Source organism: Thamnophis sirtalis, unplaced genomic scaffold (genome assembly GCF_051295495.1).
Source record: "Thamnophis sirtalis isolate CommonGarterSnake01/CBP01778 unplaced genomic scaffold, rThaSir2_p1.2 scaffold_15, whole genome shotgun sequence".
NCBI classification, from domain to species: Eukaryota; Metazoa; Chordata; class Lepidosauria; order Squamata; family Natricidae; genus Thamnophis; species Thamnophis sirtalis.
The window spans coordinates 19,273,720-19,300,391 of NW_028261395.1; the positions used below are offsets into that span (position 1 = coordinate 19,273,720).

A 26,672-nucleotide genomic window follows, 5' to 3' on the forward strand; every position below is an offset into this window, starting at 1 on the left:
ACCATCAGATCTATTTGGCCACTAAAATCAGATTCAAATGAAAACAGATCTTAGCCCATTCTCCTTTGACCCTGCTGTCCCTCTTCCCAAGTGGAAGCTCCTCAGTGGAGTGGAATCTCTTGTTCCATTGATGAAAAGTGAGTGTGAACTTTGCTTTCTGCATTGAGACTTGATTTAGCCCAAAAGACGCATGGCTCCAGTGTGGAGCTGGGGATTTTTCGGGTGGCCAAAACTGCTGTCTTGACTCTTTCCTGCAACTGCTGATAGTGTGGGTTTTAATTCCATTTATAAATGTTGTGTTTAGTTTACATGACACCTGGAGGAACTTGCTGTGATGCTATTATTAAACAATAACTATAAAATGCCACAGGTTACAGTGGCGTGCCTGCAACACAGTGTAATCACCATAATCTAACCTTATTATAATTATCATCATTTCCATCAGTATACAGGACCAGAACAAAAGGTCTCTATGGCAAAATGGCATGTGACAATATTAATAATATTAATACAGCCAATTCAACTAAAGCACCTTTGATGGGAGAATTGGAAATGCTTAGCATTTTCTGGCATTTGCATTTCTGGCCTCCCCAGGGCTGGGAAATCTTTACACTCTGGCTGAATCCAGCCCCAACTGCATTAAACCTGTGGCAGCTAACAGCATAATTTGGTGCTCAGAATTTGGCAGACCCTGGGCAGACCCCTCCCAGTTTAGATCTAGATAACCTAAGCAGGAACCATGGTGTGCCGCTTTCTCCTCCTCCTGGGTTGGAGGGTCTTCTGGGTGGAGGTTCTTCTCCTCCACTGAAAGGATCTGCCCGATCCTAGCAACAGCCATCCTAGAACTGGAAGGAGTCCAGGAGATCATTCAGTCTAATCTCCTGCCCAGCAGAGGATTCCAAATGAAAGCATCCAGGCCAATGGTGGGATTCAAAAATTTTGTACTGCCGGTTCTGTGGCCGTGGTGTGACTTGGTGGGTGTGGCTTGGTGGGTGTGGCAGGGGAAGGATACTGCAAAATCCCCATTTCCTCCCAATCAGCTGGGACTCGGGAGGCAGAGAATAGATGGGGGTGGGGCCAGCCACAGGTGATATTTGGCGGTTCTCTAAACTACTCAAGATTTCTGCTACTGGTTTTCCAGAACCGGTCAGAACCTGCTGAATGCCACCTCTGATCCAGGCAAATGGGGGATTGGCTCTGCTTAGATACCTCCCCTAATCACTGGTTCCATCTTTCTTGTGGTTAGAAGTGGCCTTCCTGTTTCTTAAATGGGTGACCCTGTTTCCTGGTTTTGACCTTGGAGTTGAAGTCCACAAGTCTTAAAGCTGCCAAGTTTGGGACCCCTGTCCTCCATGAATGCTTTTCATGTCTTCCCTAAGCCAAAGTGTATTGTTGCTACATTAACTTGCTCTAGTTTGAGGTTTTTCTGCCACAGAACCCTCCTTTTGCTACCCTGGCTTTAAAAGCCCCCTTTTTGAAGTCCAAGGTATACACTCAACTATACTTGGCCTTTTCCAATATCCCGGATATTTCCATTTCTCAGTCTTCTCCACTGAGTTAATTCTTCCATCTCTCCTGGAGAAAGGCGTCAACTAGAACAATCACAACAGAGTTTTTAACAGAATAATAGAATAACAGAGCTAGAAGGGGCCTTGGAGGTCTTCTAGTCCAACCCCCTGTTGAGGCAGGAAACCCTATACCATTTCAGACAAATGGTTGTCCAATCTCTTCTTAAACACTTCCAGTGTTGGAGCATTTACAACTTCTGGAGGCAAGTTGTTCCACTGGTTAATTGTTCTAACTGTCAGGAAATTCCTCCTTAGTTCTAGATTGCTTTTCTCCTGGATTAGTTTCCATCCATTGCTTCTTGTTCTACCCTCTGGTGCTTTAGAGAATAGGTTGATTCCCCTCTTTTTTGTGACAGCACTTCAAATATTGCAACGCTGCTTTCATGTCCTTCTTTTCATTAAACTAGACATATTCAATTTCTCCAACCATTCATCATATGTTTTAGCCTCCAGTCCCCTCATCATCTTTGTTGCTCTTCTCTGTACTTTTTCTTTCGTCCAATATCTCTTTGATGAATGTTCCCATCACTACAACTTTGAAAGAGCTTCAACTTGCTTGTAGGAAGCACTGTCCACATCTATTGCGATGGGCAGGCAATTATAGGCCCTAACAATTGCATCAATTTGATAGGTTTCCCCCAACCCCATTTTCTAACTCAAATGTTCTTTGCTGCACTACCAGATTTTATTCCCAAATTTCTGAGCAGAAGTGGGTACTTTCAACTCATAGGGCAGCTTCTTCCCCATTTTTACTACTTCACTTCCTTTTGAACAAATTACGTCCCTTCAGTTCCAATTATAATTCTCTATTCCTAATTTCTGTCTACTCAAGGCCACTGTAAAGTGCCTTTACCATCGCCAGGCTTAAGCTTATTTTGATTAATACATGACAGTTGGCACATAAACTCGAAAAATATATACTTTTGAAAGCAATGCTGAGATGGTAAATATTGGGCTGCGTGGCAGAGGTGGAGATTCAGACGCTTCTCTCCGGTTTGGGTGAACTGGTAGCGGTGGCTGCGGGAGGCTCCGCCCACACACCCCAACATAATGCATGAGCACTGCACATGCGCAGAAGGCAATGCACATACGCAGATGCAGCTCATGCACTCACATTTGCGAACTGGTAGGGAAGGTAATCCCACCACTGCTGCGCAGGTATCCCTTGCCTTTGATGGGCTAATGCCTTCCAGACAAGCTGACTCTTTCACTTGCATAATCCTGAACCAGGAGGTGACAGAAAAACACCTGTGAGATCAAGAGAAGACCCTTTGGTGGGCTAAGTCTGCACACAATTTGGAGGGACAGGCCCAAAGGAAAAGTGGGAGCCTGCAGGAGGGGCAGAGAGTAAACAGGGATTTTGATGGGGCAGGAGTGTCTCTTTTTGAAAACTGCATTGTGACTACACTTTGAAGAGAGCTGGAAACTGAGTGGCTGTTTTGTTTGAGAAAATAACAGCCATAATTGTTTATGAGTATCAGACCTGCTCATGCACGACCAGATCACAACCTCTCAGTCTTGCCTATACATGTGAAAAAATACGAGTATTGAAGCCTCCCTAGTTTTAATCGATACTTAGAATGGGGAGATTAATTAAATTCTATGGGGGGAAATCATAGTCAACCTATCATAATAGAAGAACAGAATAATTTAGGTTGCTGAAACATACTAAGTTACTAACATTATACAGACATCTTGTAGAGACATAATTATTTTGTCTAATTGTCTATTTGGACTGAAGATTATAGTGCTAATTATCATCAGTTATGAGAGATACACTTTCCCGCTGATAATATAACTTCTCTCGCTCTCTCCCCACCTTTTTTTCTCAATTTCCTCTGCAAAAGGCCTATTCCAAGGAGGCCAGAGCTGCCCCAGGAGACAGCAGAGGCAACGGCTTCACCACCAACTGCAACATTTGAGGGACACAACTCCGAAGCCCCTACAGGGATTACCTCTGTTTGCTGCCCAGCCTGGTTCAACCTCTGTGTGAAGGTGGGAAAGGAAGGGCTTTTAGACATCCCTCCTCATAAGCAGATGAACTCTGGCCGGAGACCAGCTGTTTTTCCTTCTTCTGGTAACCTCCAATAATTTATTTTGTGCTAAATATGTGCCTCTGGGTTTACGTACAATATGGGCTTCCTAGTCCACATAGAAAACGTATGTGGCCACTCACAAACCTGGTGGAATAATTCCCCCAGAATGCATAACACCACCAGCATGAAAACAAAGTTTAAAAACAACCGTGATACATTAATTGAGGCATCAAAGCAAACCTCCAATCTAAATTTGAAGCAATTACCATCATCCTTCCAAGGATCTCATGAGTCTCAGGTCTACCCCAACATTGGAGGGGATAAGGAGTCATTCCCTGAATCCCAGTTGCATTTGTAATATTTATACATTTACAAGAAGGGTGTACTTCTTCTTGGACAACCACAAAGGAGGAACTAGAGGTATATTAAAGAAGATTTGACTCTAATATCTGCCCTTCTTATTGGGATAAATGAATCCTTCATGTCATTATAAATATTCCCAAAGTCACATAAAACCCCAGATTTTGCCATTGAAAATGTCCAGGTATATTGTACAATAATGCTGGGATTCCTGCTTCACATAATCTGTTTGGTTTTGAGAATCTGAACTTTTAGGAAGAAGCGTACATGACTGACTGTTTTAGGACAGGTGGGACAATTAGCAGCCTCAGTGGGCCAATTGTAAGTAAGGCAGGAGAACCATAACGGATCTCTCTCAAGGATTTTTATTTGGGCTCTGCAGACTTACACACTGATCAGATGAGACTCTCAAAGGAAGCCATTCCTCCCCTCCCCATTTAATTTTATATGAAGTGAAACCATGTGCCTCCGTTTGAATGTTGGGAAATAAAATTCCTCTAAACCCCCATCATCCCAACGACTTCCATCTAGTCTTCAGCCTTTGGGAAGAAGTGGGCTGGGGGGTTGACCAGGCTGGAGAAAATAAATCATCTATACATTCAGTCAAATTTCAGGACAGGGATCAGTGGAGAGGCACTGTGGCAGTCAATAAACCCAGGCAGATCTGGGATGAAGATGGTGAATCCATCCTGGGGCTCCTTGATCTCCCACCAGCCTTTGTTGACCATGGCATCCTTTTGGACCAGCTCTGGTGTCTCAGGGAGGAAGGCATTCTCTTGTGGCGGTTCTCCTTCCTTTTCCATGGACACTTTTAATCGGCGTGGATAGGATGGAGAGATCATGCCCACTGCCCAGGCAGAGTGGGAACATTTGGGGTCTTTTTGATAAAACAATGTGATTTTACAGAGAATTGTGACTCTTCATGAATGGCACGTTATCTTGTCAGAGGTCCACATTGCTGCCATCTTAATGGCTTTCCAAAAACTATTAAAAATCTGGTTAATCTCCAATTTAGGATGGCTGAGAAGCCCTTAAGGTTCTGGTTTGGCTTTTTGTCAGACGGAGTTAGCCTTCTGGTTGGCTGTGTTCTTTGATATTTGTTGTGGCTTTTCCCTCCTATTTTTTATTGTAATCCATCCAGTGTCATTGAGGAGTTGGGCAGACTGAAACTGAATCAATACATTTTTAAAAATAAATAAACATCCACATGAGTCGTTAAAACAAACATAAAGAGACAGCTCAACATAATTTAGTTTCAGCTCCAGTAAGCCAGTGCTGAGGACGAAAAGATCTCCCATGAAAAAAAAAAGAGGAAAAAACAAAGGAGGCAATCCCTCAAATAAAAATTGTCCAAGGAAAACACACTGAGCTGCTTGCTGGACAGCTTCTAATCTTGTATTGAAAGTTGAGAGAGATTACACTCTCTTGCAAGTGAAGAACAAGTAAACAATCTCTTCTATTAGCCATGATGAGCAAGTGTTAAATAGACATCCTGCATCTCTTGGTGAATTTCTTGACACAACACCCATTGAACTGGGCCTTCTGTGGTATGGTCTCTCACCTAAGGGCAAGAAGTGCAGATCTTAAAAGCATCCCATCCTCTTGCTCAGGGGTGAAGTCCAGCAGGTTCTGACAGGTTCTGGAGAACCAGTAGCAGGAATTTTGAGTAGTTTGGAGAACTGGCAAGTACCACCTATGGCTGGCCGCAGAGTGGGGAAGAAATGGAGATTTTGCAGTATCCTTCCTCTGTCACGCGCACCAAGCCACACCCACAGAACCGGTAGTAAAAATATTAGAATTTCACCACTGCTCTTGCTGGTTGTCTTTGCTACTCAGATTATCTTGGGCTTGGAGTCAAAACTTGGGAGGGGGGATTCTTGCTGCTTATTAGGAAGAGCCTAGAGGTTTATCAACCTGAGGCCAGACTTCACCTTGGTTGTGTAGTAGACAGTGGCAAGGACACCTGCATCATTAGAGGTTCTGCTGGGACAAACGATTGGGGGACTCTTTGATACCCCTGAAGAGAAATATCCCACTTTCCATCTGATGGAGAAAACTTTTTAAGATTGAGAAAAACGTAAAATGCTTGAGTATTATTATAAGATATGAATTGCATGTTATTTAAAGCTATTAAGATAAGGAAGCACATGTTAAGATGGGAGAAATTAAAATTGCCACTGCTAGGGAGAACTCCTGTGATAAAAATGGATTTCTGCATTGAATGATGCTTTTGTTTCAGACAGCACCTGTTTTGACAACTGATGTGCCATTCAAGCAATGGCAATAATTTATATCTAAATTTGTACTGAAGTGGGGGGGGGCAGGGGGAACAGGAGGTAAATAGAAAGCCACGTTTGTCAAAACTGCCTGCTGGGTCTGGACAAGTTGACCCACTCTGAAAGTTAAGTGAGAATTCATATTTCATGCCCCATTTTAGCCATCTAAAGCAGGGGCATCCAAACTTGGAAACTTTAAGACTTGTGGACTTCAACTCCATGGCTGGCTGGGAAATTCTGGGAGTTGAAGTCCACAAGTCTTAAAGTTCCCAAGTTTGGACACCCCTGGTCTAAAGCAAAGGGCTAGTTTGGCTCTGGGGAAGTTCTGGCTGCAGGCTTGCCTCTCTCTTATCCTTTCAGCACTGCTTGTTGTGTAATCTTTCCTTGAGGAGGACCTCTTGAGCATCAATAACAAACTGTGGCTTGCTTTGAACAAGCCAATTCAACATCCTAAGTTGTACAGCCAATTTGTTTAGACAGGTTTTAGTGACTGTCATTCCCCATGTAAGTCTTGGGAGATAGGATTAATGGGAACTTTCAAACAGGCCCAAGACTTCATTTCCTCCGCCACTCCGAATTATTTTACATTCACAATGCTACTTTAAACAAACTATTTAAATACGCACAAAATAGGCTTCCTGAAGGCTACTTAGAATGATTCATAAGTGACGTTGCAGGCATTGAAAGTTGTTTCTCTCATTTCCCTTCATGACCTCCCCAACTGTTCTGATGCCTTTCTAGCAGTGGTGAAATTAAAAACAATTTACTACCGGTTCTGTGGCTGTGGCTTGGTGGGTGTGGCAGGGTAAGGATACTGCAAAATCCCCATTCCCTCCACACTCCAGGGGAAGGATACTGTAAAATCTCTATTCCTTCCCCACTCCAAGGGAAGGACACTGCAAAATCTCCATTCCCTCCCTGCTCCAGGGGAAGGATACTGTAAAATCTCTATTCCTTCCCCACTCCAAGGGAAGGACAATGCAAAATCTCCATTCCCTTCCCACTCCAGGGGAAGGATATTGTAAAACCTCTATTCCCTCCCCACTCCAGGGGAAGGATATTGTAAAATCTCCATTCCCTCCCCACTCCAGGGGAAGAATACTGTAAAATCTCTATTCCTTCCCCACTCCAAGGGAAGGACACTGCAAAATCTCCATTCCCTCCCCACTACCTGTATATTATTTACTTTTGGCAAAGTGTCAGTGCTCCAAACAATCCAATGAAGCTGAAGACTGCAGAAAATGAGGTCTAATTAAAAACTGTAACTACTCTGAAATTATAGGTAAAGTGGATTGACACTCGGGTAGTTTAAGGCCTCCTTCTTATTTGTCACCCTGGGTCCACCTGATGTGCGCCACAAGCATCAAGAAGCCGCTGGGATTAATCTAGATCTGTGATGGCAAACCTATGGCACGTGCACCAGAGGCGGCATGCAGAGGCCTCTCTGTGGGCAAGTGCGCAGTTGCCAGCTGCTCTTCGAGCTTCTGGTGCTCTGGTATGTGCACGTGGGTTCCGGTTTGGGCACTCAGAGCCAAAAAGGATGGCCATCACTGACCTAGATTGATAGAGCTAGGATAGATCCCCGATGGAATCAGCAAAACCGATTTGGGAGACCCAAAGCCTTCAGACTTTGGGTCTCAAACTTCAACATGCTTCTCTTGGAAGCAGATGGGTTTGGCACTCCGTAAGCTGCATGTCTTGCTGATTTGTTTAATTCAGATTCCTTTGATTAGAAAAGAATTAAATGGATAGGTGACAGCAATTCTATGGCCAGAACTGCTCAGGCCCTAAACAGACCCCAAAGGTTTTTTGAAAAAATAAAAATAAGGGTCAGCGGCAGCTGAGGCTTTTGCTAGAAGGATGCTCTCCACTTCCTCATCCCCAACGCCTCAAAAAAATCAAAGGTGTTCCTGTGGATGTAGAAAAACTTGTGAGGAGTAATTTTCATCTTCAGCTATGAATGGCTGGCTGTGGGGGAGCCTGCCAGAATGGCTGCTCTTCTGAGAAAGTCCCTGGTGGTCTATGGAGCATGGTCAGCTTTCAGCTGGGTCCCCCCTATGGCCAGAGGGAAGGGCCTCTCCAGAAGAACTAATAATGAACCAATGTGAATTAAAGGCAGAGCTTCCTTTGTGGGAATCCAAATGCCCTGGAGACAGAGAGAAGCAGGTATGGTTCTCGGCTAAGACTTGCATGTTCTTAACTCCCATTCAGATCATTAGCAGCCACTGATGGTCTTCTCCACTTTTAAATAGGCATTTATGTTCATCCAGGGTAGAGAAGAGCTGGCATTCCTAATATTCTGACACCCTCCGCCCCTCAGGACCAACTTTTTATTGATCATAAAATCTAGGCTAGGTGTTCAGAGATGGCCACCATTTGCTATCCGGGCTGCCCATGCTCCATTCTGAAGTACACTGAATCAGGAGGCCACCCACCATGACTCCAGATTTTTCCCTAATTCTCCGTGGGTTCTTCTGCTACATTTTGTCTGCGTCTACCCCTAGAATTAAGAACTCAGAACAGCAATCCTTTTGGAAGAAAAACTGGCAAATCTGCCACAGCTCCCTTTAAATACACGAACAAACAAAGCAGGGCTGAGATTTAAAGAATGAGGAAAACACAAACAGGAACTTGAGTTTGGCTACAGACTATTTACCCAGTTCTTTAGGAAATGAAAAGAAAGCCCACCGATGTTACCCGTTATTTCTTGATGCATACATAAACCACCCAGGCTGCACCCTTGGCTCTGTGTATGTTTAAAATAGTAACAACACTGAACTCAGATTAAACATTTAGTTATTTACATATGCTCAGCTTTTTATGCCATGCAGCCACTCATGTCAAACAAATTGTAGGTCAGTGGCTTGGAAGTTGATCCCACACTTGCAAAACTCATCTCTTGATCACATTCCAGGATCCGTCAGGATTGGCTAACATCAGGGTCTCATGTCAGCTCCTGATTTCCTCCTTGCTCCTAATCCTAATCAACATTGTGGCACAGCATTGCCCAAATTGCATGCCAGAAGACTCTCTGTTGGCCATATGCAAGGGTACTGAGGCAGTATTCTTCAGGAGCAGAGAAAGGGTGCTGCAACCCTCTTGAGAACTTCTCCAAAACCAAGTTCAGCTTTATGGGAAGCTCCTAACTAATGAGAGGCTTCCTTGACTGGATCTATTTGTCCATTTGACACAGCTGGAAGATTCCTTCAAGGGAGCTGCTTCCCTTTTTCTAGGGAGTAACCTTTAGGAGAAGACTTTTACCACCTCTAGATAAAAATTATTCTAATTCTCAGATCTACTAAAACCAGCAGAAAGCAAAGCTTTAACTGCTTCCCATCTTCAGATGTGATCCTTGGTCACCTCTGAGAACACTGAGAAGGTGAAAGCCAGGAAGAGACCCCAGGCAACACTGAGTTTCCAAATCTTTCAGTTCCCGAATTCATCCAACATGTCCCTTTTGAAGAGCGCAATTTGGCTGAACATTCAGATTGTTCCTCAAAGGCCCATTTCTCATCCCAGATGAGCGGCAGCTTTTCTAGCAGGAGGGACGATCTCAAATTCAGCCAACAGAAGTTTGGCATTAAAAAACCACACAGACACACCAGAACGCTATGATTACAGAACCTGAACACATGCAAATTGGAGGCTTAATTAACTGACAATTGTTTCTGAGATATAAAGACTTGCCATTTGTAGTTTTGCACAGAAATGGCACATATGGCATTCTGGAAGACAGACAGCAGGTTCCCCCATCTGTGGAATATGACTGTGCAACTTACACGGTTTCAGATAATTGTCATCAGCATTTGTACAGCACCTTTCACTGTTCAACACCCTTCACATCTATTGCTCCAAGTCTGGTTTTGTTCTACTGCTGGAATATGAAGCCTGACTTAACGGGCTGGATCCAGGAATTCAACAACCTGACATGATCCACAAGCACAGAGAGGTGGATTTCTCAACTGATTGTACTGGAAGAGCCTTGCACTCCACTTCCCAATGATCCATCCTGCACCACAATGATGTGAATCTGAAATCAAAGGACTTAGCCAAGTTGGGCTATGCTACGCCTTAGACACCCTTCCCTGGGAGAGAATCTAGGGCTCCTGAGTTACTTCAAAAATCAACCACACGCTCACTTTGCAAGGGGAGGGCTGTGGGCCAAGCAACACTGTTCAAGAGTTTTGGAGGCCTTCGTCTGCTATCTTCTCATGCTTGGTGGGAACTGAAGGACCTTCACTCCCTTCCCTTTTCCCCACTAGCCCCAGTCCTGCTCCAGAGCTGTCCCACATCCCCTTGGTCAGTCTGGGGATAGTGGAAGGTCCATCCTAGACCTCCTTTGGTCAGCGGAAGCCCAGCTTCACCTAGGAAGGTTTCTAGGATGAGCTGCCTGAGCTCTCCACCCTGCTGGTCTCAAACAGGACAACTGCCTTCAAGTAGCTGTTATGGCATCTGCCTTTCAGGAGGGTGACATCAAATCTCAAAATGCTTCAACACCATTTCACTATCAGGCCAGCATGTACTGGGGACTGAGATGAACAAGAAGTTGCCACTGAAGTGTGGGGAATCATGGAGGTCGTGGCCCTCGGACCCCCAGCGGGCTGCTCTCCCTGCCTGCTCTCATTACCCCAAGAAGAGTCCTTTCTGGGCAGATGACAGACCTGTTTTTCTTCGCAAGAAGGGTTGCCCTCTGCATTCGCCCAGTGAAATTATGTATGCAGATTTCTTTTTTGGCTTTTGTTTGCATTGTGTCCCATTGTGCTGGGAAAAACAATATGTGCTTTAATTAGCAAATATCTGTAAATAATTTACTTGTTTCTCAGTACAACAGAACAATGGGGCAGTTTTCACATAATTCGATTGAGCATGTGTGGCTGGGTCTTTGCCATAATCTTCCATTGTCTGATATCACAATCAATCAGGACATTATTCAGCATCAACATTAAAATGTGCAGAAGGAACCCAAGATTTAAACTCTGTCACTCTAACAACCCCAGGCAGAAGAAATGAATTGGTTTTATGAAAAGGGAACACTAATATCCAAATAATTTTGAAAAAAGAAAGCAAAATACCCCCAAATAATTAGATCACTAATTTAGATTTGTCCTTAGAGAATAAAACTACCCCTAACAATTATTCAGTGGAAGTGTCAGTGGATGAAGCTAACGAGTCCAACAGTTAGTGACATTTTTGAACAGAATCACATGCATATAATCTCAGGAATATTTATAGGAACTCAGTATTATTTACTGCAGTGTTTCTCAACTTGGGGATGTGTGAACTTCAACTCCCTGAATTCACCAGCCAGATCTATGTGTTACACTGGGTTGCTGCGCGCAAACTCCCATGAAATATCAGCAGCACCCTTGGCATCTAATTCTGCAAATCCAGCCTCCCTGCCAGGAGTTGAAGGCCACCAAAAGCTGATCTCACCTAGAACTTCTTACAATGTACTCATGGTCTAGAACAGGGGATTTCAAGGCCAGGTTATTTTTCTTTTCAATTCCCAGAACCACTGAACAGGTGGCAAAGGTAGAAAACTGGCTCCATTTGTCTGAACTTTTTCTTTTTGCTTTTCAGCTTTCATGGATCACCATCAAGTTCTCACAGAACCTAGTCTCAAAAGCTCTGAATCAGAGACCAGAAATGCCCAATTTGACCCAGACCAGCTTCTCTAGGGTCCAAGCTGGGTGGAGCTGTCATAAAACCACCCTGAAGGATGTGGAGCCTGTGGGGTCGAGCTTGGGAAATTACACACCTTGGAGAACCATTGCTTTCGGTAACTCCCCTTCCATGTAGAAGACCCCCAAGTGCCAGCAAGACCAATATCTCTGCCTCCTCAGCATTTGGTACACACACCCATGAGAAGCCCTGCACAAGCCTGGGTACCTTTGCTCCAAAGGCAAATCAGTAAGCATGATTAAGAGCACAAAAAGGAGAGTCAATTTATTTCACTTGTGCTTAGGAATATGCTAGAGCGTAACTAGGCAACTAAAAGTAAAGTATACCCTCAATTAATTTGCCCCTCTGCTTATTTAAAACATTCAATTAAAACATTTTTAAAAAACACTTTCCATCTTGCTCAGGATCTCGATACGTTTGAGGTGCAATGTGCAGAGGCTTTTATTCACCACCACAAGAATTGTACGCTCAAGAGTCACTGACCTGCAGCTCCAAATCAGGAATGTGTCAATAGGGGGAATTCTCCCCTGCCAGAGTCCGGCTGTTAGGCATGATGGGAACAACTGGCTTTTCTCCTACAGAAGAATTTTGGAGATCAAGATCCACGGTGCTCCGTCGAGAATTATGGGAACCATGCCACAACTTCTCAACTTTCATCATGAAACCGTGGTTTTAAAGGAGTAAATGAGAGCTGTGGTTTTGATTGCTTATAGTGGCCAGCCGGTCAGGCAGAGCTTCCCACTATTAGAGCCCCATAAGCAACAAAGCCTAGCAGAAAAGCTTGCCATATGTATGCACCAGCATCTCAAGTTCATTCAGCAGCAGCTCCACAGTCTATCTCAGGGGTCCCCAAACTTGGCAACTTTAAGACTTGTGTACTTTAACTGTTAGAATTCTCCAGCCAGCAGAGCTTCTAGGAGTTGAAGTCCACAAGTCTTGAAGTTGCCAACTTTGAAGACTTCTGGTCTATCTGGACAGGCATTCAGGAGTCCATCCTGGTGCTTCAAAGGAAGGACATCTGGGAGGGGAGCAATCAACATCTGACCACAGTTGATTTCAGCACCAATGATACCTGGGAGCGACAGGAAGTTGGCTTTCTAAAATGAACCTCACTTTGGAGGGATGGAGCAAAATTTAAAGAATTAGTTTCAAAATGCAGAGAATAACTCAGATCCAAAGTTAAGGAGCTGAGCATTTTTTTAAAAGCTTCAATTTCTCATGCAGTTTTAATCTCTGGTGCTGAATTGTCAGGAAAATTATATGGATGTATTCATGAAGGCACCAAGAATCCAGCAGGATTCGGAATCTTTGTTGCGTTTACACGGCCGTCTTCCTTGGTCACTGTATATATAAGGTTGTGTTACTAGGCTTCCACACACTGTACGTACTAGGGAATAAGTTCTCACAAGCTCAGTGGGAATTTCTCTTGGAGATAATGTGTAGGCTGTAGTGGATCAGGGCCTGCACTGCTTCATCTCAATCGGACCAATTCAGTTGATCTGTCTTGGCCCCAGCTTAGCTTCATTATAAGCCAAACTACAAAAAATGCAGCGGGGGTGTATAGCTAGTCCTTGCCTTATGACCACAATTCAGCTCAAAATTTCTGTGGTTGAGTGAGACATTTGTTAAGAGTTTTGCCACATTTTACAACCTTTCTTGTCCCCATTATTAAGTGAATCACTGGAGTTGTTAAGTTAGAAACATGACTGTTAAGTGAATCTGACTTCCCCATTGATTTTGCTTGTCCAATGGTTGCAAAAAGTGACCCTGGAAGACAGCAATGGTCATAAGTGTGAACCAACTGCCAAGCATCTGAAGTTTGATCATATGACTATGGGGGTGCTACAAAGGTTGTAACTGTGTAAAATGGTCATGTCATATTTTTCCAGTGCTGTTGCAACTTTGAATGGTTACTAAATGAATTGTTGTAAGTCAAGAACTACCTGTCTACCTGTGGTTCTGTGAGTTTGAAGAGCCTCAATTGTTTCTCCCCATAGAGTACCCTGTGGTTGCTGGTAAGAAGATTGAAGGTGGGGGGGGGGAGCTGAGTCTACCCAGAATGTCCCCAGCAGAGGCATCACTTCAGCCCAGGAATTCGGGATTCAGTCTCTGTTACACAGCCTGATCTGGGCCAGACCAGCTCTGGCAGGTATGCAGGAAGTTTAGAGCAACAGTTGCCTGCTGAAAGATTTGCACAACCGGCTGGACAGACACACAGAACAACTCCAAAGGACAAAACTAGCTCAAGAGTAACAGTCTGAAATAACAGAATTAACAAGTGGCACATCTGCCACAAGTGAGGCTTCAACAAAGTTCTGAGCTGTGCAGAGCTATCCACAAGCACACAATTCACAAACGTAGAAGAGCAGGAACTTCTTTCACTGCATTGGGAGAACAATCGCTGCCTGCTTCCTGGACCACATGTCCCATACATGTCCCTCTCCACGCAGGCCACATCGCTACCACTTCACTTCCAGGCAGTGGCAGATTAAGGCTCACTGGTGCCCTAAGCACTGACAAATCTTGGTGCCCCCCTCCTCCTTTGAACATAATGTACAAATCTTGGTTTTTCCTTTCTTTCTCAACTTTGGGGTGTCCCCTTTGGGCCTGGTGCCCTAATCACGTGCTTAAGCTGCTTAATGGTTAATACACCACTGCTTGGGCTCAAGGCATACAGTTGCAACCTTCTTAGTCACCTCTTGGAGGGAGGGCAGAGCTTCTACTCTTTAGGGAGCATCTCACTAACCTCTGAAGATGATATCAAAGGCCACAATCACCCAGGCCTTCTCCTAGGTTATGTGCCTAGCCCATGGCCACAGTGCTGCCCATCTAGGATCTCAAACTGGCAAACCATGGCTGGAGGCACCACATGGTCCTATCAGTGCAAAGTCCAACATATTGGACTAAGGATAGCGGCAGCTTCAACCAATCTTGGCTAGATCTTCTGCTAGGAAATGTATCCTTTACAGCTGCAAACTGTTGGTGGAGTTGTCTACCTAGTCACCTTTGCAACCTGCCGCTTCAGGCCCTTTTTTATGACCCCAAGAAGTCCTGACTGCATTTGTAAAACCAGAGACCCCCAAGATGCAGAGTTTAAACATTTTCAGGACCATAATTCCCATTTCTTGCTTTTTTTTGCTGAAAGCTGTTGCTCCCAGGCTCCCCCCCACAACTCCAGGTTTCTCCATGCAGTTTTCCCAATGTTTCTGCTGGAAAACACCTCTCAGAGGCTTGTTTCCTGCATACATCATTTATTGCTGGCATGTGGCTCCCATGCTGAAATGCAAGTTTGTTATGCTGCAGCCTTTGACAAAGCCTCTCAAGCTCAGCCCAGACATCCATGCAAAGGGGCAGGAGAACAGCCCCAGAATGAGTCAACCTCCAGGGATGCAATTCCAACAGCCAGGAAATCTCTGGAAGATGCAACCTCTGAAGGGCTCTGCATAGTCATCTGGAAACCAATTGCATCAAGCAGTGGAGCTACATCCGAGTAATCTGGGGTGAAGCACTAGGAGAAGGTCCGGTCTCCTGGTATGCTTTGAAAGTCAGGGGTTGAACTAACAATTTGGCTGCTTGGGTTGCTTCCACACCCACTGAGCTCCCATGGACAACTGCTCTGGAGCCCTTCCTGTGGGAGGAAGCCATGCTGTGTCAGTTGTTCACTGGCCACCAATGGTGGTCACCATCACTCAAACACCTGGTTTGCTTCACCTAACACATCTGCATGCTTCTTTGGCTTGGAAGGAATCCCAGCCTGACATTCCAAGAAATCAGTTCACTATCCCTTTTCAGACCCACAGAGATGCCTACAAGGAGCCCCCATTGAATCTCTGGCTACCTGTGATAAGGAGCCCCACACAGACATGCACCAGGCTCAGCATAAGCGCCTTGCTGACCTTTGATCCCCTCAGAAAGGCCCTGACTTTACAGATTTATCATCCACCTTAGGAAAGGGAAGGTGGGCAGTGACTTTGGCCATACTTTATGCGGTAGCTCAACATATAATTCCTTTTTATTACACCACTCTTGTTCCAAGCCCTATCTGTTATTTTTCTCTATGAATTATCCCCAGAATAATTTTCATGCCCACAGGCTTAGAAAGGGTTGCAGGGGGCTGCTTCTCCACTTAAAATGGCTCCATCTCTCTGCTTCGGAAATAGCTGTTAATGTCATTTACATAAAAGAATTATCACTGTGGTTAAGTAACTCGAAATAACTGCCTCGTGTACTGCGAAATAAGCTGAACTGCCTTTTTTGGCTCTGCTTTGGCCGTGCACTTTTTCTCAATGGGATGTTTCTTCCCAAACGATATAAAACCAAAGATGATAAAATCATTTTGGATTCTATACCCCAGATGTCAGAGGGAGAGGAGAACAAGGAGACTTTTTCAAGGGGGTAAATTGTACAGAGTAGCCTTTATTGTCATTGTACATCATGTATACAATGAAATTGGCTTTAGCCTCACTGGTGCAATCCATGACAAGTAAATACAAACAACACAAATAGTATAAAGAATAAACCCTACGCAAGTAATTAAGGCCTCTGGCCCTTCCTGGCCAAGCCCCATTGCTCTCTTTGGCATCTTCTCCCAACTGCAGAGGGCAGCCAGGAAATGAAAAGGGTGCCAGGAACACTCTCGGCCTGCTTGGTGTTGGGGCAAAATTGTGGCAACCTCCCCAGGATAAAAAAGTGTTCCTAACATCAATATTTCAGACGCAACAGTTAAAGTTCCCAGCAAAAGACACCAGCAGATCCCGACAAGCAAGCCGGCTGCTCTCCCTCTGTGGGTCTGTGGGGAAGGCAGAGGAGAGCCTGTGTGCAGGAGATCATCCCAGCCATAACGTCGGATTAATTTCCAGCCATGTTCATACCATATAATGTGAGATGATCATTAAGGCCTATTAAAATGATTGGTGGCCTACTTCCCATCCTTTCATTAAAACAAGGCTCGATTGGGTTATAAATATTCATTATGAGGAATTTCATCTTTATCTATCTAAAATTTCAGCCCGTCACTCGCAGGGCTCTATTATCTGATCCTTCAGAGGGAGAAGAAGCCTTTGTTGCCCACAGTTGTCCCCCCACCCGGGGAATGGGTCCTCTGCACCCCCTGAAAGGAGGGTTTTTTTTTTGTCATTCTGAGACAGTGAAATGAATAACCATCTCCAGAGGTGAAAGATCACGCCCCCCCCCCTCCTGGATTGAGGGGCTGCCCTCTTTGGGGGAGGGGACGACACAGGCCAATGCCTAGAATCTAACCCTACATGCAGGTGAGTCTAAAGCAGGGGTGTCCAAACTTTAAGACTTGTGGACTTCAACTCCCAGAATTCCCCAGCCTGCACAAGTCTTAAAGTTCCCAAGTTTGGACACTCCTGATCTAAAGGTTATACAGGAAGCGATTCAGGCACAGCTTCACTGGCTCCGGAGCATCTTCCTTTCTCCAGGGAGACCAAAGAGCGGCCCCTCTTCTCCCCCTCTGCCTCCTCACCCACCAAGCGGAAGGCATGACTTCCCAAGCACCCTTGTCCCTGGGGAGAGCCCGTGAGGGCGCTGCACAGGGGCCCGGGGGACTCCCTGGCTGCCAATGTAGAGGGGCGGCGGAGAGCCCTGCACGGCCCCTTCCCCACGCCGCTCAAGGGGAAGAGCCGCGGAGCGGAGAAGGGGACTCGAAGCTCCGGTTGCCGCCTTGACTTGCCCGACAAGGACAGACCCAGCGGCCTCTTCCTGCCGCCCGCCCGCCCGCCAGGCGCCGAAGGAGAAGCCGCCTGCCTGCCTGCCGAGCTCTCCCCTCGCGTCCTGGCCGGGAACGCAAAGCCCCGCCGCGCTCTCTGCCAAGGAAGCCCCGCATTTGGGCCGGAATTCGCGCGGGCCCAGCGCCCCTTCCTCGGCTCCGGCACTCGGGCAAAGGCGCAACCGGCCGCCCAGCCACAGGCTCCCGTGCCGCATCCGCCCTCCGCAGCGCCCCTCATTGGGCAGCCCGGCGAGCGGCCGGCCTCGCGGGTCGCGTGGCGGGCACCGGAGCTGCAGAGATCTCCCTGCCGGTACCTGTCATCCTGCACTCGATCCTGCCGGCCGACCCTGCCGGGGCGCTTTTGCTCGTTGGCGCTGCCCGGCCTGCCTTTCGTAATTTCCGCCTTCCATCCCGCCGCCGATCGGAGCGAGCCCGAGACCGCCGCCGGACCCTCTCCGCCCGTTGGAGGCGCCCCAGGTGAAGACGGACCTCCACTGGCGGCCGAGGGGGGCGGGCCCCGGTGCCTCCCTCCCTCGGAGGAAGGGAAGCGGCGCGCCTGTGACGAGGCGATCGGAGCGGGGCGGGGGCGGCGGGGAGGCTGCTGGCAGCCAAGATCACCTTCAGGCGGGCAGAACCCAGCCCCGCTCGCCCCCACAGTCGCCGCCGGCTTCTCGCCCTCCCGGCTGCCAGGCGAGCTGGATGGGCTGCCAACCTGCCGCAGCCTCCCCGGCCGCAGGGACCCCGCTCTCACGCCCACGCTTACTCAACACTGCAGTCGGGGGGAGGGTGCATTGCACAACGTCCCGGGTGAAGCCCCCCTCCCTCTCTCCGGGTCCCGGCCGGCCGGCAGATAACCCCCCCCCGTTCCCCCCGGAATGACGCGGGCTCCCACCTCGCCGTGCTGGCTCCTCCGGCCCTGCGGCGTGTCCTCCGGGAGGAAGTAAAGTTTGGAGCTGGATAAAAGTTGCCGGGAGGTCCGCTCCTCCCAGAGCAGCTGCAGCTCCGCTATGCAAAGGGGGTCTTCGGGCCGGCACCGCACAAAGAAGAAGTCGCCGAGGGAAAGGATCCGCGTCCGGCCGCCCAGGTGGAGCTGGAACGCCTTGTAGAAAATGTACGGTCCGTGCAGTCCGCACGGCGAGCCGACCCACTGCGGGGGGGAGGGGGAGGCGGAAGGGAGGGGAGAGAGAGAGAGAGAGACAAGCATCAGCCCCCGCAGAGCCATCGCCGAAACGCGCGGCCTCCCTCCCTCCCCCGGCTGCCGGATCGGGTCGGGTCTCGGGCGAGGCGACAGGGAGCCAGGCGGGGCGGGGGCTGCGGGATGGCTGTCTGCCCTCTGTCCGGCGGGCAGGGACCCCATCGGGCGCCCCCATCCTGTCCCCCTTCGGGCAGAGCGGTCGGGAGGCAAGCAGTTCCCGGGGAAAGTTCCCTGAAACTTTGGGGGGCGGGGGGCGGGGGGCGCCGCCGGGAGGGGCCAAGGAGGACCGAATACCTGGACTGAATTGGGCTCCATCTCGACGCTCTGAATTGATTGAACTCAACATTCTCCAAACTTGTTGGCTTGAATGGATCGCATCAGGTCCTGGCAGGGAAAAGCGGGCTCTCGCTGCCGCCGCCGGCCAGCCTCGCTCGAAACGCCGAATCCCCCGGCCCGGGGCCGCTTCGGAGAGCCAGAAACGCCCCGCGGCGCTTCCCGCCGCCTCCCCATTTCCCAGCCGGGGCGCAATCCGGGCCGTCCTCGCCGGCTGCCGTCCGCCCGCCCCGGCGATGCGGTTCAAGGCGCCAGCCCGGCACTGCGGGGAGGCGAGCGGCTGGAAGCGGGCTAGGGCTCGGGCCGGTTCCTTAAAATCTCAGTCTGCCCGAATCCCCCGAGCTCCCGGCTCCCCCGAGCTGCCCGCCGACCCCCCAAGCGCCCGAGCGAGCCGCCGCTCCATTTTGCCGAGCCGAGAGGCAGTCTGGTGAAGTCTTCATCTGACAGGACCTGCTTGTATATCTCTAATATAAAGAACATTTCCTGCCGGGAGTCGGAGGCGCTGTTCGTCTTTCTAATTCTCTCCAGCAGATTTGCTTTTATTAGCCATGTAGATGGGGCCGATAGTTAAATTGCGTTTCCTTGGTGCCATATTCCGCCCCCCCTCTCCCCTCTCCCCCCTCCCTCGGCGGAATCGGATCCCTCGCATTCGCTGCCTGGCCCTAAGATTTCAATATCAAGACGGGCGGGGCGGCGGGGGGGATCGATTATATAAACATATAAATATTAATGCATTTGTTTGCTTTGGCGCACACGCGCACACACACCGACACACACATACACGGCCCAGAAGCACCGAGGCGTGGTGAGCGGACTCCCACGGAAGCGCAGCGATCGCGGGATCTGGCCAGCGATCTGGAGCAGCGGATCGAACAATAAATCAATATTGGGGCCCAGCGCGGCGCGTGGGGGGCTTCGGCGGCAGCGCTGGCCTCCCCCCTTCTTCCCCTCTGGAAGCCCTGGGCACACACGTACACACGGTTACGTGGGGACAATGCGCATTTCCGGCAGGGGCTCCAAGCCCCCCCCCCCCCGCCGCCGCCGTTCATAGGTGCCGATGCCCAAGCGGTGCGGAAAGCGGAAAGGGGGTGGGGGGGCGAGGGGGCTAGATTTGGAGGCTCCTCAACGACCCCCGAGATTCAAGCCGAGCGGGACGCGGAGAGGGGAGGGGGTGGACCGTAAGAGGCCCGGCGGCTTCTGCTGCCGCTGCTGCATTCGCAGCTGTTCTCGGTCTTGCGGAGTCGGAACCGCTGCGGGCACCGGCATGAAGCAAAAACTTCAGAGCCGCGATTCCCCCCCCCCCCCCGCCGCTGGGAGACGCGGCACTGGCTGGGCTGGGCGATGGTGCAGTTGCCTCCGGAGCTCCCGCGGCGGATCGCCTTCCCCGCCCCCCGTAGGGAAGGAGGGGGGGATACATCACCGCGGGGTTCTTGGACAGGGAAATCGGTGTCTGTACAGTAGGGGACAGTTGTAATCCGAGCCTTCATAAAATTACAGGTTGGCGAATGGCCCCGAGAGCTATGCTGGACGCTTTCGCAACGGTCCACCTCGGAGGCGCCGCATCCAGCCGAAGCGGGAGGACGGGGGGGGGGGGATAAAAACTGGAGCCCCGTGATGGAGGAAATCGATCCCGGGGACGGGCGGGGGGTCTCTCCGCGGCGGGAGGGGGGGTTGAGCCTTCTCCATCACGCATACCACCCCTCCCCGGCATCGGCGCCCTTGAGCCCGGGACGCGGCGGAGACCCCAAGCGGGGGACTTCGCCGGAGCTGCGAAGCTCCGAAAACTCTGCCGCTAATTTCACGGTCCCGCCGCGGCAGGCGAGGCGAAGGGGGCGCTCGGCCGGCCTCCCTCCTCCCCGCCCGCCGCCTTCGGACCGAGGCTTCACCCGCTACGCCGACGCGGAAGCCCCGTGCGAGGTTTGGGGCCCCTGGATGAGCAAATCCCAAAGGAGGGTCCAGCTGGGCCTCCTTGAGAAGAATGCAGGAATTCTCCTATGAAAAGTCACGTTCAGCATCTTTCTATCGGCTGCCATTCATTTCTAGCCATCGGTTTTGATCAGCCTGCGCGGGAGTTAGTTCCCCCAGTCCACCTTCCCTCCCTGACTGGCCCGGGGTCTTTGGGCCCATTTCTAGAAGATCCGGGCTCTGGACCATTGATGCCAGCGGCTCTTGGCCTGAGCCCGCTCCTCCCCGCGCCCCTCGCACCGGAGGAGGAGTTGAAGCTTCCCTCGAAAGAGGCTTCGCTCCGCGCCACCAACACGAGCACCGGGCGCTCTGAAGGCGGAGGGGGGGGGGCTGCCGATTCCCCGGCAAGATCCCGGGGACCCCGAGAGGCTGGGCTCGCAGCAATCCTCCCCCGGGTGCGCTTGTTCGCGGGCCGCTGCGAGGAAATCGGGTGGGAGGGGCAGCCCCCGTCCGCTTCTTTGCTCCGAATACCGGCAACTTCAGGGGCAAATTTGGAGTAGCTGCCCGGTGCCCCAGCCCCGACTCCCCCAACTTCTAAAAGAAGGGAGCCCCCCCCCCCGCCGCTTCCCTCTCGCTCCGCCCCCGTCGAAGCGGCCGCTGCGCACACCTATAAATGACCCCCCTTCAAAACCTGCGCAGAGAAAGTTGCAATTAAGAGAAGCGGCTCTTGGCTCTGCGGACTTTGGCCCCTTCTGAAGCCGCCCCGGGAATCGCCTGCTTGACTCCGGCCTGCGAGAGAGTCCCAAGGGCCATTCACGGTCCATAAATTCTCTCCCCCCCCCGCCAACTGGGAGGCTCCAGACACTGACGGGAAAGGGGAGAGGCGCCCCGAAATCGGGCCTCCTTCCGCCAGTGGGGCTTGGGAGCTGCCGCAGCCTGCGCTCCTCGGCCCCTTGCCCCAAACGGCCCCGGGGTCAATGAGAGGGACTCAGACGGGAGCTTCTCCCTCCGGTGCGCCAAGGAGCCTAAGAAGAGGCTGCCATCGGGGGCTGTGCCGCTCTTGGCCTCGCCTTCCACCGGGGAATCGCCGGCACTTTGACGAGGCTTCAGTGCTCAGTTGTCGCTGAGCCGGCCGGATTTCAGCACTGCTCGTGGTCCAGCGAAGATGGGCCGGCCTGGGTGCCCAGCAGACCCCTCCCCTCCGAGGCGCTTGAGCAAAGGGGACCGGCTCCACGGGCAAAGCTCCCTCGGCCGCGGTGCTCAGGGCGGGGGCAGAGATTTGGACCTGGCAGCCCAACCACCCCCCACTCAGGGCTGCGGAATGACGGTCGGAGAATTGCGCCTACAAGACCCGCCGGTCGTGGCAGCCAGCAGCGCAGCCCAGATTACGCCTGGACTATAAGGGGAGCGAAGCGGAGCCGGAGGAAGAGCGGGACGGGGCCGCTGCTTGGACCTGAGCAGCCCCGAGCCAGGCTCGCCCTCCCGAGGGAGAAGAAGCCCCCTCTGGCCGGGTTCGGCTCAAGCTGCTCTCCCCTCGCCCCCACCCCACAACCGCCTGGCTCCGCCGCGCTAGGGGCAAAGCGCTGAGACCGCTCGGGGACGCCGAAGACCCAGCGCCGAAGCCATCCCCGGGGCAGCCGCTCTGGACAACGGACCCAGGGCGTCTGTACCGAGGATCGTCGCGTCTTTCCCGCCGTCCCTCCCTGCCTTCCCTGCCCTGGTCCCGGGAGGCTGGAAGAAGCGGCGCGGCGTGGGAACAGTGGGAACGCAGAGGTCGCGGGCGCCAGGCACACCCGGGCCATCCTTGGCGCCTCTCGCCCTCCCGCGCTGCCCGAGGACGCCCGGAACTCGAGCGGAGCCAGGACCGGCGGGAGCACCTCTCCCCCCTCAGAGACTGGGGCACGAGAGCATCTGCAGAAGGAAGGAGCTGTGGCGGGCGACGGGCCTCTCTCTCCGCGCCGGCCCATCGGATCCTAGGGGACTTTGGGGCTCCTGGTTCTTTCTGCCTGCGGACGGGCCACCTTTTCAGGCATCCATACATGCCTGGGGGCTGCTTCTGCGGCTGCTGCCCCATCCTGTCAAGGTGGTGCTGATGCGCGAGGATACTTGAAGCCGGAGGCGAGAGGAAGGCGCCCCGGGGCTCCGGTCCGCTTCAAGCCACGTGGCCCTGCCTGGCTCACCGAGAGAGAGCCCACTTTGTCGGGCTGACGGGGAACCTCACTGTTCGGGACAGGCGTTTTCCGGGGGCTTCCGGTGCCCAGTGGCGTTTGCGAGGGGAGTTTGGGCAACCCCCACTGGGCCATCTGCAGTATGGCTGAGGGGCGCCTCCCTCAAGATCCAGATGGAGCGAATGGAGCGGGAAATGAATGGGCAGCTCTCGGCGTCTGCACCGAAGCCAGCGGGCTGTCAGCCTCCTGGAGTGGTGGCTGTGAAGGATTCCTCGGTCCCTCCGAGACTCCTCGGAGCCAGGAGAAGCAGAGCGGGGAGCTTCCCCTTGCCGAAAGGTTCCGAGACAACGACACCACTGTGCCCCTGTAGAGAGGAAGCGCCCCGGCTGCCTCGGGCCGGAGAGGGGTCCACCTTGGCCATTCGGCAGACGGGGAGGGCTGGAGCTGGCCAAGGAGACGCCTTTGTTGCGGTTAAGGGGAGAAGATGCCTAGGAAAAGCACCTTCTGGAGACAGGTGGGGGGCCCTCGATGTATATTTGGGGAGGGAGGCCCGCCCCTCCTTCTTGCTGTCTGTGGGGAAGTCCCTGGCTTCCGCCTCATCCCTGCTTGGCTGTGCTGTGATCAGGGGCTCTTTGGACACCCCTCCCCCCTCCTGACTTAGCAGGTGCCGAATTTTTCATGTCAGAAGAAGAAGAAGAGGAAGAGGAAGAGGAAGAGGAAGAAGAAGAAGCATCCCTGAAAGTTGCAGCCTGACTGTGACTTGTGATGAGTTTTATCTTTGGCCGGGATGGAAAACCTCTGTCCCACCTGATGGGTTTGGTTTGGTTTGTTAGATTTATATGCCGCCCTTCTCCCAAGGAAAGTGAGCTATGAGACTCTCAGTGGAAGAGAATTTCCACAGAATCTCATGGCTGAAGGGGGAATCCTCAGTGGAGGGTCTCTGAGCTGGGCAGATTGATCATTCCAACTCCTACTGTCCTTGGCTGAGAATCAATCAATCAATCAATCAATCAATCAGAAGAGAGCTGGAAGGGACCTTGGATGCCTTCTAGTCCAGCCCTCTGTTCAAACAGGAGACACTATACTATTTCAGACAAGTGGCTGTCTAGTCTTTTCTTAAAAACCTCCAGTGATGGACTACCCACAACTTCTGGAGGCAAGATGCTCCATTGATTAATTGTCCTCACTTTTAGGAAGTTTTTCCTTAATTCCAAGTTGCTTCTCTCCTTGGTTAGTTTCCATCCATAGTTTCTTGTCCTGTCTTCTGGAGAAGATGGTTTCTGGAACATTTGGAAGACCACAGGCCTTGTGCTCTCTCCTTCCCCAATTTTGTTGTTGTTGCTGGTGTTGAGCATTTGATATAAATTGATCTTTCTTTGCTGCTTTTTTTTTTGCAAAAAAAAAAAAAAAGGTTTTCTCCAAACCAAGGAAATCCAACCACCAGCCAACTCCCGAGTCTCTCCCGCTGCAAAATTATCACAGATAAGCAATTAGCATTATATTCCTTTTTTTAAAAGTGAAGCTCCAAGTCTGGCTTTGGGTTAAATCCCAAATGGGAAGGGGAAAGGGAGTTGTAGTTGCCTGTTGTATCAAAAAGACACTCCACAGAAGCTCTGTGGTCACATCTCCTCTTTCTGCGATGTGGGTGTGACATTTGTGATGCCTTAGGAGCAGTGGCCGCCACAAGAGGGGATGAAGGAGATGTCCCAGCAAGGAGCTTCCCCTTCTGAAAACAACCTGCAATGTACTTTAAATGGTGGGAAAGTTGCACTCCACTTTTCAAGAATTCCAGAACAAGGACTTGTCTATCAAAACTGGGAAAGATTGAAGGTTTCTGGCATTTTCCCCACTCACATCACCTCTTGCCAGGAATGTTCAAGGGAGCCACTCAGGCTGCAAAATCCGCAGATGGGAGCAAAGAGCCCAGAGTCGCTTTAATGGCAAAATGGGTGGCTTTATTACATTTAGTAAATAAATAAAATATCTCACTGCTGCCCCCTGGTAGTCAAGGGGATTTTTGAGCCCCAGAATAAGTGCCTAAGTGCCTCCCCTTTTCCCAGCCTGACCCTCATCTGATTGTCTGGTTGGAAAAGTATCCATGCAGTGGCCCCTTCTCTCTTCCCCGCCCAATGACTGGTTGCATAACGCAAGCTCAGCTCCTCTGCAGCTTAGTCTTCTGCTTTCTGCTCCTTGGTTGTGTGAGGGAGCTGGGAAGATGCATCAAAGAGCCATTTCCAGAGAGCCCTGAAGTGATCATTTCTGGTCCACCAGAAAGTTGGAGATCAGAGCCTGGCTCGGCCAGCGGCCCTTCAGCCTTGGGAGCTGCACGATTCTGCCCCTCACCCTGTGAACAGATTTTTTGCATCCACAAGCCAAGATCACAAGAATGCCAGGGAGCACCTCTGGGATAGGATCCTGGCTTACACCTCAGCCAAGGAGGAGCATCAGGAGAGCTCACCTACAGCTAGAGGAGGATCACACCTGCCTCTCAAGGGCAAAGAGCCAGTCAGACTCATCCCTGGGATATTCAGACCCTTTTAAACAGTACCAAAGGAAGAAGAGGTGATAGGAAAGATTTTAGAATGTGCGGAGAGGGACAAATTGATAAAGGAAATACAAGGAAAGGAGGAATCTGATTATTACCTAACTCGCGGAAATGGTACAAATGGTTAAAGGACAGAAATAAAAAACAGGGAAATGTAAAATAACTATGTAGTAGAGAGTTAGGACACAGTGATAAGACAGGGGATAGTAAAAATAAGTTAAAACATAATAATTAAATGACAGTTTAATGTACAGTTTAAATGATAGGAAAGATGATATTTTGATATAAACAGATAAGTATAAATACCTATGGAATTGTACACAAAAACGGGTAAAGAATGAATGAAAGACATGAATGTATAGGAGGGAAGATATCAACTGTAAAGATACAGCGATACGAAACTGCTACATTATGGAACTTTTAGTTCCTGTGTTGTTTCAAGTTATGCATTTGTTTTTTGTTTGTGTGTTTATGTGTTCAAAATTTAAATTTTTTAATAAAAAAATAAAAATAAAACGGGTGAAAATCAGCAGGTTCTGACCAGTTCTGGAGAACTGGTAGTGGAAATTTTGAATAGTTCAGAGAACCGGCAAATGCCATCTCTGGCTGGCCCCACCCCCTTCTATTCTCTGCCTCCCGAGTCCCAGCTGATCGGGAGGAAATGGGGATTTTGCAGTAACTTTCCCCTGGAGTGGGGAGGGAATGGAGATTTTACAGTATCCTTCCCCTGCCACACCCACCAAGCCACCCCCACAGAACTGGTAGTAAGAAAAATGTGAATTTTCCCCCTGCTTTAAAACCCCCTGGATTGGTGATCTTCATCAGCCCAACAGATGGCAGGAAATTCCACAACTTAAAAGGGCTTCTTTCTAT

The 26,672-nt window shown here is 50.2% G+C and overlaps 1 protein-coding gene across 2 annotated transcripts in view; it reads right to left on the minus strand.

Moving 5' to 3' along the window:
- ARID5B (AT-rich interaction domain 5B) overlaps positions 1–19,635 on the minus strand; it is a 131,219-nt gene extending 111,584 nt beyond the window's left edge. The window contains exons 1-2 of one of the 2 annotated variants that reach the window (XM_087702655.1): positions 19,143–19,635; positions 18,546–18,800 (exon numbers count right to left, since the gene is read on the minus strand). In XM_087702655.1, coding sequence (XP_087558781.1) covers positions 18,546–18,800; positions 19,143–19,163 — 276 coding nt within the window. In that variant the 5' untranslated portion in view covers positions 19,164–19,635. Of the gene's footprint in view, positions 1–17,967; positions 18,143–18,545; positions 18,801–19,142 lie in introns of those variants that run through there. The other variant, XM_087702656.1, reaches the window with a different exon arrangement.
- Between the last annotated feature and the right edge of the window lie 7,037 nt (positions 19,636–26,672).